Consider the following 12,202-nt stretch of genomic DNA (forward strand, 5'->3'; position numbering starts at 1 on the left):
CATTTGTTGGAAATAGAAACAGGAGTGTAACAGTGAGTCCAAATTGTAAATGCGTAGGGTCACTTAAATAGGCCTGCTATGGTGCTTCACTCTATGTCTTGAAATTATTGATCCTCTTTGTTCATCTTTCAAGCTCAACTGATTGTTGATAACTCGCAAACATTCAATGAATACTTACTAAGTAAACTTCTGATCAGTCTGAAGAAGGGTCTCGACCCGAAACATCACCCATTCCCTCTCTCCGAGATGCTGCCTGATCTTCTGAGTTACTCCAGCATTTTGTGATACCTTACTAAGTAAACCTTCAGCTAATTATCATAATTGGAATTGCCGGTTCCATCTTTGCAAATTAAAGCATCTTTTTTATAAACTGTTTTCGGAAACTCGTGCATTTCAGCTGCAAGGATGGAATTCAAATCATGTACTATTTACAATCTTTAGTAGCTCCATCCAATCTGAAACATTTTTCTTTGGGGAAAAATGTACACGCTGAAACTCCTTAATGTTTAGTCTTTATAATGAAAACCATAGGAACAAATGTTGCTAAATTGATATGTTACTTAAAAGTCTGGAGAAAAGTGTGAAGAATTGTGATTACTAAAGGGTAATTTAATAAACAAAAGCAACATTTGAGAAGAAAGTCCATGATATTTTTTTGATGCATTTTACACTATAAATGTACCCTATATTAATTACAGTTAATTCTGGTCACAATATTTATTTTGTTTTATATAACATTGAGTTTTACTGTAGCGTTTATAATCTGAAAATTAGTTGCAGTGACAGCCATTGCCAATCCTCGAGGGTAATAAATTCAAAGCATTACCTTGTTCATTATGTGGATTTTGTTGCAAACTGCTCTTTCCAAAGCTGTGTTCCAAAATAATCGGTTTAAAAAAAATCCTATTTGAAACCACCCAAAGAATAAAATAATATTCTCAGAAATAAATGGAAAAAATGTTGTGCAAGATTTCGCCCAATACTTTGGTAGCACAGCTTCTTCGCATCATTTAATTTGCAAGATTTAAATTCTGCAACATGAAACCAAAGTTTCCCATATGTTAAACCAGAAGGATGTGATTTTTTGGGAAACGGCTATGTATAAAGATAAATGCAGCTGTGTATAACTGAAGACATTTTGTTACTTAAACTGAGACTTGAATGTCTGTGCACACTGATGTGCAACAGTACATCCCAAGAATGTAATTTGGTTAGTTATGGTGTAATTGAATGTGTGTATGTGTGTTTATTTGCAAAACTGTTTGAATTCTTGTGCTTCGCTCCCAAAATAAGTAACATCTTATCCATATAAACACGCTGCAAAATATCTCGCTTCAGGTTCTTTCCAACAATTCAAGAATGAACTTGCTGGGTTTCCAACAAGGATTACTTTAATTGAAATAATAAAGTTTGTGACAGAATTGGTGAAATTTTCACTAAGGTCATTTGTAAGATCTATGAGATTTATCTGTGGGATATCTTTTAAAGGAAATCATTGCATAACACTGGATTTTAATGCAGGACTTCTCATGAGCTTTTCTCTGAATTTTGGTTTTTCATTAGTGGTTCTTTTGGTCGAAGAAAAGAGGATCAAATCAGTACTGTTCAAAGTGCCATTTCAACCAACACCGTAACAACTGTTACTTCATCAAACAGCCTGCAGTCCATAGCCAGGATAGCAGCATCCACTTCATCAGCCAGGTAATCTGAATGAATGGCGGATCTTTGCATTTAAAAAGCTTTTAACCAGCAATATCTTTGTTATGTGTTTCTTTGTATGGTTTAAGTATATTTGGTTTGCATTTGCAAGAATTGTTTGCAAGAATCATTCGAATTTACCCTCTTTCGCATCATATCTGGAGAGTCATCTCAAAATTATTTTGATCTTCCCACATCCTAATTCCTTCATTATAATAGCTGTGCAGAAATAGATTTGGCTTCTTTTATTTTTATTAACTCTTATTTGCCCTTGAAAACCAGTTATCATTTTTGGCTCTGGCAGTTATAATACTAGAAAATTAAGTCCATCCATCCATGGTCTTATTTTTTAATCCTTGATGTACCTACAATGTTTACACCACTATTTTCTTTTAGCTGAATACCCTGGTTTGTCCATCAGCAAGTTACTTGCTAGGCCAAAAGGACACAAAGTGCTGGAGTAACTCAGCGGGTCAGGCAGCATCTCTGGACAACATGTTTTAGGTGATTTAACAAGCAATTGTTGCATGTAGCCACAAGGAACTGCAGATGCTGGTTTACCAAAAATGACACAAAGTGCTGGAGTAACTCAGCAGGCCAGGCGGCATCTCTGGAGAACATGGATAGGCGACAATAGGTGCAGGAATAGGTCCTTCGAGCCAGCACCGCCATTCAATGTGATCATGGCTGATCATTCTCAATCAGTACCCCGTTCCTGCCTTCTCCCCATACCCCCTGACTCCACTATCCTTAAGAGCTCTAGCTCTCTCTTGAATGCATTCAGAGAATTGACCTCCACTGCCTTCTGAGACAGAGAATTCCACATATTCACAACTCTCTGACTGAAAAAGTTTTTCCTCATCTCCGTTCTAAATGGCCTACCCCTTATTCTTAAATTGTGGTCCCTGGTTCTGGTGCCGTTTTGGATCAGGCCCCTTCTCCAGGCTAATTGTAGTGAGGAAGGAGGGGGGGGGGGAAGGGGTGAAGAGAGGTGAGGGCGGGATGAAGCCTAGCAAGTGAGAGGTGGATACAGGTAAGGGGGTGATTTGATTGGCAGATGGTTGGACAAAGGCCAATAATGAAGCAACAATAGGCGGTAGATGCGGGCAGCACAGTGGTGCGGCGGTAGAGCTGCTGCTTCACAGCGCCAGAGACCCAGGTTTGATCCGGTCTATGGGTGCTATCTGTACAGAGTTCGTATATTCTCCCTGTGACCACGTAGGTTTTCTCCGGGTGCTCCAGTTTCCTCCCACAGTCCAAAGACCTACAGGTTTGTGAGATAATTGGTTTTGGCAAAATTGTAAATTAGCCCTCGTGTGTAGGATAATGCTAGTGTACATGGTGATCACTAGTCAGCATGGACTCGGTGGGCGTAAGGGCCAGTTTCCACGCTGTATCTCAAGTCTAGATAGAGGAGGTATGAAATGTGAAGCCAGAGGAAGGGATAGAGTTGGGAGGGGAGGCAGGGAGATGGGGAAATGGGTGTGCATCCTGGTGAGGTACAGGGAAGAGGGGGGGGGATATATTGGTAGGGGAAAAGGTGGTGGGTTATTTACCTAAAATTGGAGAATTAAATGTTGTTACTGTTAAATGGTGGATTCTAAACGGAACAGAGGTGCTGTTCCTCTCGTTTTGTATGTGGCCTCTCAGCTCAGCCTTGCAAGAGTCTGAAAAAGAGTCTGAAAAGTCCCCCAATGATCAAACATGGGATAATGTGATGTTATAGAGCATAGAATGGCACAGCACAGGAATGTGCTTCAGCCACAATGTCTGTGCGACCATGATGCCAAGTTAAACTAACCTCATCTGCCTGCGCATAATGCTCTTTATTCCCTGTATATCCTTGTGTCTATCTTAAACGCGACTATCACCGTGCCTCCTCCATCACCCCGAACAGCACATTGCAGGTATCCTCCACCTCTGTGAAAATTAACTTGCACCGCATATATCTCGTTTAAACTTCCACCCCTTCAATTACAAATTATGCCCTTTTAATCTTGGAATCCCACATTTCCACCTGGGATAAAGGTTCTGACTGTCTACCCTATGTTTACCTCATCATTTTATATACTTCTGTCAGGCCTCTGACACTCCAGAGAAAACAATCCAAGTTTGTCCAACCTCTCCTTATTGCTAGTACCTTCTAATCCAGGCAACATTCTCATAAACCTCGTCTGCATCCTCTCCCAAGCCTCCATATCCTTTCTGTAATGGGGTGACCAGAATTGCAGGCAATAATCCAAATGTATGGTAAAGCTGCATCATGACTTATTGAATCTTAGACTCAATGCCCTGACCAGTGAAGGTAAGCAGAACATATATCCTAATCTTGGACACCAAAATAGACCACTCAAGTTTCCAGCCTTTCCAGATAAGTGAGCACTGAAGCCCTCTTGCCTCTTGTTGCTGGGCAGGTTATTCAGATATTAAGATTATTGGGGTGGTTAGTGCATGTGTGCCGTCATATTAAGAAAACTCTATTGATTAAATGGGGCGTGATGCTACTTGAGATATGTCCTTCATTAACATCATCATCGCAACTCCCCAAAGAGTAGAATAAATCAATGGGATAGGAACAGTGCAAGCATGCTCTTAAGGAGAATAATTTGCCTGCTCGGGGGCTGTAACCAGAGTTCATTCACATAACATTTCATAAAGATTAGCGATTACATTGGTTATCAGCCCATTGTCAACAAGCTTACCATATTCATATCATATCATATATATACAGCCGGAAACAGGCCTTTTCGGCCCTCCAAGTCCGTGCCGCCCAGCGATCCCCGCACATTAACACTATCCTACACCCACTAGGGACAATTTTTACATTTACCCAGCCAATTAACCTACATACCTGTACGTCTTTGGAGTGTGGGAGGAAACCGAAGATCTCGGAGAAAACCCACGCAGGTCACGGGGAGAAAGTACAAACTCCTTACAGTGCAGCACCCGTAGTCAGGATCGAACCTGAGTCTCCGGCGCTGCATTCGCTGTAAAGCAGCAACTCTACCGCTGCGCTACCGTGCCGCCCTCTGTATTTCCAAGTACACTTTTGCAAATACTGTCATGAATATGTTGCAATTAAATGCTAACACTACATGCAGGAGGTTCAAAGAAATCAAATTCAAAGTCTGTAACATTAATGGGAACAGCAGTCAGTTCCAGCACTGTTGAATCCAGTAAGTCGCCAGCACTGGTTTGTTATTTCCGTGTTCTCCAACTCCCTTTATTTCCCCTGCAGAAAGTAGTAAATAACTAGTGTGCAATTAACTTAATTTACTCCAGTATTAAATTAAGGAATAAATTTTAGGATTATAAAGGTAAACAAATTACTTGTCAGATGGTACCAAAAACCTAGTTAGCTGATTTAGCTGACTTCTAAACTTCTCACAGGTTTAAAAGGAGAAGTAATAACAATTCATGCAAATCCATTACATTTCTTTGTAGAGGTTGAAACGAGTCCTTAAGTCATACAAAGTGTATTTTTCCACTGTTTTTGTTGATTTGATTTTATGTTAGTTGAGCTTTGCTTATTTTCTTGTTTGTCTTGCTGCTTGATGTGCTGTAGTACCTCAAATCGTTTCTCGACGGGGGACAATACTGAGAAAGACAAAGAAAATGTTCCTTCAGCGGTTGCTACAACTGGCACCATCTCCTCAACAGCGGAGATCAGAGAGAGACGCAGGTGTGTAGTCTTCCAGGTTACATTGATGTGCCTGTTGGGAGCTGGCTGCAAAATTTTCAATTAAAATTTGAATAGATACAGATTACACTTCAAGCAAAATTAATTTCACATTTTCAGTTGCTTTCCAAATTTCCTGAACAATCAACTTGATTAATAGGAATGTGAGAGGTAACAAAGGGTGGTGGGTGTATAGAACAAACTGCCAGAAGAGGCTGTTGAGGCAGGGACTATTGCAGCATTTAAGAAACAATTGAACGGGTACATGAATATGATGGGTTTTGAAGGATACGGACCAAACGCCGGCAGGTGGGACTAGTGCAGATAGGACATGTTGGTCGGTGTGGGCAAGTTGGGCTGAAGAACCTCTTTCCATTAGGCATGACTGTTGAATAGATACAGATTGCACTTCAGGCAAAAGTAATTTCATATTTTCGGTCATGAACAATCATCGGTTAGAATTTTTTTCCCTGCCTTCCATTTACCCATGGTTTATTCCCAACAAGTCACAATTGAGCTGGAGCAATCGTTGCATGTAGATGATGCACAATGGCTAACTGAGCACTAGGGAGAGGTTGAGCAGACTAGGAATTATCCCTTGGAGTGCAGGATGGTGAGGGGTGATCTTATAGAGGTGCACAAAATCATAAGAGGACTAGATTGGATTTTTGAGACAGCCAGTGTTTTGAATTTGGAGTGCAGTGGCGGGGGGTTGAAATGGAGAAAGATGCAGTTAACACATTCAAAAGCAAACTGGACGTATTCCTTTGGTGGTTGAGAAGTGGGTGGGTTGTGAGAGAGTGGGAGGATTGGAGAGCTCTGGCATCTAGTATACCTGGATCTTCCCTGCAAAGTGCTACATGGTTGTTTGATTTTTTGTGACATTAAAAAAGCACTTAATTGTATCTCCCAAAATCATTACATTTCCCTGATGGCAGAGGGTGGGAGGTGGCAAGAGATCTCGAGAGTCAGAGTCAAGAGTCTTTTATTGTCACACGTACTGAAACGGAACAATGAAATTCTTATTTGTGTGGATTCCGTGACAGTATCCAGGAGCCCCCAACCCAACATCACAGTGGGAGCCGCGTGGACTGCAATTGTTAAACTCGAGGTCAGATAGACAGTAAAAGCTCCACCAGCCTGTGAAACACACATTCCATGAAAGAAAACGAGAACCTTGACGAAATGCACGTTATCATAACTGTGATAACTTGTGGTCCAGTGTTTTAAAATGCACTGGGACTTGCTCCAGTCTATGGGGGATTATTTTACTACTTTTGTTATGTGGTAGTTTCAGCATTGCCCAAAGTCAAAAATAAAATATTATTGAAAACAGATGGATGAGCATTTTTGCGTAATAATGCACAGAGGTTTGTGTTGGGACTGCTTTCCCATTTCATGGTTTTAGCATTTGTGCAAGTAGAATGTTGTTAAAATAAAATGTTGGAGGATCTCAGCGGGTCAGGCAGCATTTGTGGATGGAAGGAAATAGATGACATTTTGGATCGGGACCGTTCTTCAGTTCTTTTTTTTGCTCAAGATTCCGGATTTGCAGTCTCTTGAGTTTCCATAAGAATGCTGCTTGAGTTTCTGATGGCATACTTGTGAGGGTGGTGGGGTGTATGTGAAACATAATAATGCAGGAAGGTATATGCAGGCAATACACGACTATGTAGCACCAGTAACAAAAGTACACCAGAGGGAATCATAAATGCAATCTCTGGCTACATAATAGGACAAAAGGTCAGATAATCAGATGGTTCACAATTTAATCATCAAAAATGACAGCTACTACTTTGTAATCAAGAAGTAGCCATACTTGTGAAAATAGATATTCAGAGATTTCATAAGTTCATTAATCATAGAAACAGAATGGGGCCATTCGACCTATCGAGTCCACTCCGCCATTCAATCATGGCTCATCTCTCTTTCCCATTCTCCTGCTTTCTCCCCATAACCTTTGACACTCTTACTAATCAAGAACCTGTCAATTTCTGCTTTAAAACCCAATGACTTGGCCTCCACAGCCGTCTGTGGCCATGAATTCCACAGATTCACCACCCGATGACTAAAGAAATTCCTGCTCATCTCCTTCCTAATGGTACATCCTTGTGTTCTGAGATTGTACCTAGACTCTCCCCCTTCCATGGAAAATTATTCTAAATTATGTTTATTGTGTTTGAGCGTTGGATGAATAAAGAGGAAATAGGTCGATTGGTCAAATGTTACACCAACTATTACAGGTTACTTTAAACTTGTTTCTTCGCGCGTTGGAAAACGAAGAACCTCCCTGCTTTTATTGACTTTTTACTTGCCCTTTTCCAAATTTCATCTTTTTTCATCGCGTCCATTGCTTGTTACTTTCCTCTTCCTGCTATTCATCATTTTGGCGACTCCTTTTCTGTGTTCCCTGCCCCTCTTTTACAAATCTAGACTGCATTTGAACATTAACCTATATTATGTTCTGAATTTTCAACAAGACTATACATTTTTCTCTTCAGCCTATTGGTTCCTATTAAGATTAGGTGAGCTGAAATCTGCATGCTATTGTGACTGAACACTGGCTTGTAACTTTAATTGGATTTGGGTTTTTGTTAGAATGTAGTGAGAAATTAACAGATATTGAATTAATCCAACAAATTATGAAGGAAAGCAGTTGGCATGGACAGATCTAACTGGTCACTAACCATCCTTTTATCATAGCTAACTTTAAGTGTTTAAAATTTGCACTATTTAAGTTGTTAAAAGTTTGGGGATCCATAAAAATGATCAAAATTAGCACTTTCTTTTTCATCTATGTCCATACAAAATGATTGAATTGGGCACAGGATGGCACATATTGCATGTTTTGGTTTGCTTTCATATCAACCGACTCCCACGCTGTTGATTAGTTTTTGTACACCCAGCATGACAGTATATGAAAATGTAGTAGAAAAATGAAGTGACTGTGCTATGACTTAACTAAGCATTATTCTTAGAATATCTGAAGTGCACTAGGTGTATTGGTGTGCTGATATTTTACTGTTGTTCCCTGGTTCAACATTTGGAAGTTGTTCAGGGTGGGGGTATGCGTTATGTGCTCAGTGGTTAATGAAGAAAGTTGATGAACGATGAATACCTTATTAAAAATAATAATGCTCTCACTCACAACCAACCTTGCCAATTTGGCACTGATCAATTTTGTGCTGTGGTTCAAATAAGGTCCCCAACAGAGTTAACCTGGTTCTTGCCAAAACTAATTTACTGTCTTACTGCATCCTTGTGATTCTAATTGTTACTATCATGGGTATTTTCTTCATCTTATTTTTTAGTCACTCTCTTCTGAAAGCCACTACAAAATAAAACTTTGTTCTGTGTTCCTTTTATACACTACCTTTTAAGAGTGTCAGTTGATGTGGAACATAGACGGATACAGTGCAAGAACATGCCCTTTGCCCCACAATATTTGTGCTGAACATGATGCTCAGACCATCACTTATCTACCTGCAGTTAATCCATGACCCTCCAATCCTTGTATATCCATATGCCTATCCAAATGTCTTTCAAATGCCACTCATATATGTGCGAGAATCACCATCCCAGGCAGCGTGACCCAGGCACTCACCAACCTCTGTATGGGGGAAAAAAACTTGCCCCGCATATCTCCTTTAAACTTTGCCACTCTCACCTTAAAACAATGCCCTCTGGTATTTGAGTTTTTGATCCTGGGGTCAAGATTCTGGCAGTCTACCCTATTTTTTTTAATATACATTTAATAAATTAAAATTTTAATATGCTATCCAGTCTCAGCGCAACCTCTGCTGTTCCAGAGAAAACAATCCAAGTTTGTCCAACCTCCTTGTAGTTAATGCCCCCTAATCTTGGCATAATTCTGATAAACCACCTCAGCACCCTTTCCAAAGCCTCCACATCCTCCCTGTAATGGGGCGACCAGAACTGCATGCAATACTCCAAATGCGGCCTGACCAAAGTTCTATATAACTGTATCATTACTTCCTGACTCTTATACTCAATGACCTGACCTATGAAAGCAAGCATGTAGATTTGTAAACCATAGTTACAAAAGAGGAAGGGTGGCTGCTGATTTACTGGTACAGGTCCACCACCGAAATTTTGGCAACTGATGGTCAGGCACCTCCTTAATCTGAACAAAATTACAAGAGCACATTTGAAATCCCCGCCTGAAGTCCCCCCCAAAAATGTCGCACCCTGGCCAGTTGAGATCAGGACTTTGCGATCAGTGGGTCGAATATGCCCCCTGCAGCCAAGGCTCTGGAACTCTGGCCCAGCTGGAGCTGGAAGATCCATTCCCATAGCCGACTTCTGCAGCTGGCTTTGCGGGCCGGTATCTCGGTCCTCCGAGGCCGTAACCTTTGGTCCGCCAAAGCGCATAATCCAGCAAGGCTCTTGGATCAAGGATGCCGGAAAATCGGTGGTGAATCTGTACCATGTTCCCACGAGCAGATGTATTCATGATTTGATAATTTTATTACATTGCAAGAGAATCACGTTTCGGTCAGGCTATCAAAGCCTTTGGAGCCAAAGCAGATGAGTAGATATATTTGTTAAATGGGCTATTGCACATTTAAAAATTAAACATTACATTCAGTATGAGAGGATATTTATCTCAGTTAAGCTTTAGTTGTATCAGAGTTATAATTCAATATTGTGTATTTACTTTAGCATTTATGTGCAGATAAATAAGTTGTGAAAGACCAAAATTTGGCATGTATCCAAATTAGTCATCATTAGATTTTTGTCTAGTTTTGTGGCAAACACTGCAAATCTTTTTGTCCCTGTTATCTATTATACTGCATGCAAAACACTGAAAATCTTTCCTATAATAGTTATATGTACAAATTTGATTACGTCTTCATGTAATCCTGCACATGTGCTGTCTATTAGTATTTGGTACCCTGTGAATGTTTCTCAGCATGCTGGCAGTTTATCTAATAAAAAAGACCACCAGTGAAGCCATCTTCCACAATGAATTGTCTGGAGTTGTGATAAGCTTAAATGATTTAAATGTAAATATGTCTAGCACTGAAATTTTATTATTCTGTTGGCATGCAAAGCAAGAATGCCTGTTGTCTGAATCAGTTCAGATCAAAATGAAATTAATTTCCTTTTGTAAAGTGTGATATTAATGCTTGAACTCCATACTTGTGCAATTGGTACATAATACGCGGAGTCATATCTGTGACAAAATTGTATTCATCTGTTTCTTTACAAAGGGATAACAGAAGAAATTATTTTGAAAGACTTGGAACAAATTGATTTATGAACAAATTAGATGTCAGTATTTTCAATGTCATCATCTTTAATGATAGCCCATTTAGATATAATGGATAATAGTTCGGTAGATTTTGCTTTCACTTCAATCTATTTGAATCGCATAATACTTGTACGTTCCCCTGACTCCATTACCATTTGGTGCTTTAGGTCATACTTAACTCCTGTCCGGGATGAAGAGTCTGAATCACAGAGGAAAGCCAGATCGAGGCATGCGAGACAGTCCAGAAGGTCGACACAGGCAAGTTTGAGTTATATTCACCGTAATTTCAATTCATCCATGTTTCCTACCTAAAAAGGAAATGCTGAAAATATTAGTTTAAGGCAGAATCTGTGAAGAAAGAGATTAGAATTTGTCTAAGGAACTGATCCGCCATGATTGAATGACGGAGTAGACACGATGGGCTGAATGGCCTAACTGTGCTCTTATGTTTTATGGTTTGTTGCGCTACACTGCTGAGAACTATATTCTGCACTCTGAATTTTTTCCTTTACTGTATCTATTGTATGAGTTTGAACTGATTGTATGTATATCAGCGGGTCAGGCAGCATCTCTGGAGAAAACAATAGGTGACCTTTTGGGTCGGAGCCCTTCTGCTTTGTACAGAAGGGTTATAAATAACATTTTGCTGTTTAGCATCAGATTTCAAGAACACTTGTTTTTGTCTATTTCTTTAACAAAGCATCCCTTTTTACGAAAATGTCTGAAGAACGGTCCCGACCAGAAATGGAACCTATCCACGTTCTCCATGCTGCCTAACCCGCTGAGTTACTCCAGCACTTTGTGCACTTTTGTGTAAACCAACATCTGCAGTTTCTCGTTTCTTCATATTTCTCCGTATTCTTACAAAACCCCCCATGATTAAATATGCATTAAATCTCGCCCCAACCCTTTCCGAGGGGGGAAATTTTATCCTTGCACATCACATGGGATCCAAAGAGATATGTTTGTCTCTAGGAAAGGATAGAAAATTGGCTTCATGGAACGTTGCTTCATGGACTGGAGGCCTGTGACTAGTGGTGTGCCTCAGGGATCGGTGCTGGGCCCCTTACTGTTTGACATCTACATCAATGATTTGGATGCGAACATACATGGCAAGGAATGGTTGATGGAATTTAATGGAGAAATGTGAGGTGTTGCAGTTTGGGAAGTCTTAACATGGGCAGGACCTACATAGTGAATGGTAGGGGTCTGGGGAGTGTTGTAGAACAGAGGGATCTAGGAGTGCAGATGCATAGTTCCTTGAAGGTCAAGTTGCAAGAAGATAAGGTGGTCAAAAAGGCTTTTGGCACATTGGCCTTCATCAGTCAGAGTATTGAGTATAGAAGTTGGGAGGTTATGTTGCAGTTGTATAAGATGTAGGTGAGACCGCATTTAGAGTTTTGCATTCAGTTCTGGGCACCATGTTACAGGATAGATGTCAAGCTGGAAAGGGTACAGAGAGTTATGAGGAATGTTGCCAGAAATAGAGGGTCTGAGCTATAGGGAGAGGTTGAGTAGACTGGGACTCTATTCCATGGAGCGCAGGAGGG

General features: G+C 40.3%; 1 protein-coding gene across 12 annotated transcripts in view; it reads left to right on the forward strand.

Moving 5' to 3' along the window:
• ppp1r12a (protein phosphatase 1, regulatory subunit 12A) overlaps nucleotides 1–12,202 on the forward strand; it is a 117,707-nt gene that overhangs the window by 75,870 nt on the left and 29,635 nt on the right. For 11 of the 12 annotated variants that reach the window (XM_078417134.1, XM_078417133.1, XM_078417137.1 and 8 more), the window contains 3 exons: nucleotides 1,564–1,701; nucleotides 5,264–5,380; nucleotides 10,820–10,910. In XM_078417134.1, coding sequence (XP_078273260.1) covers nucleotides 1,564–1,701; nucleotides 5,264–5,380; nucleotides 10,820–10,910 — 346 coding nt within the window. The remainder of the gene's footprint in view (nucleotides 1–1,563; nucleotides 1,702–5,263; nucleotides 5,381–10,819; nucleotides 10,911–12,202) is intronic. The other variant, XM_078417140.1, reaches the window with a different exon arrangement.

The sequence above is a fragment of the Rhinoraja longicauda genome, chromosome 20 (genome assembly GCF_053455715.1).
Source record: "Rhinoraja longicauda isolate Sanriku21f chromosome 20, sRhiLon1.1, whole genome shotgun sequence".
Lineage (NCBI taxonomy): Eukaryota > Metazoa > Chordata > Chondrichthyes > Rajiformes > Arhynchobatidae > Rhinoraja > Rhinoraja longicauda.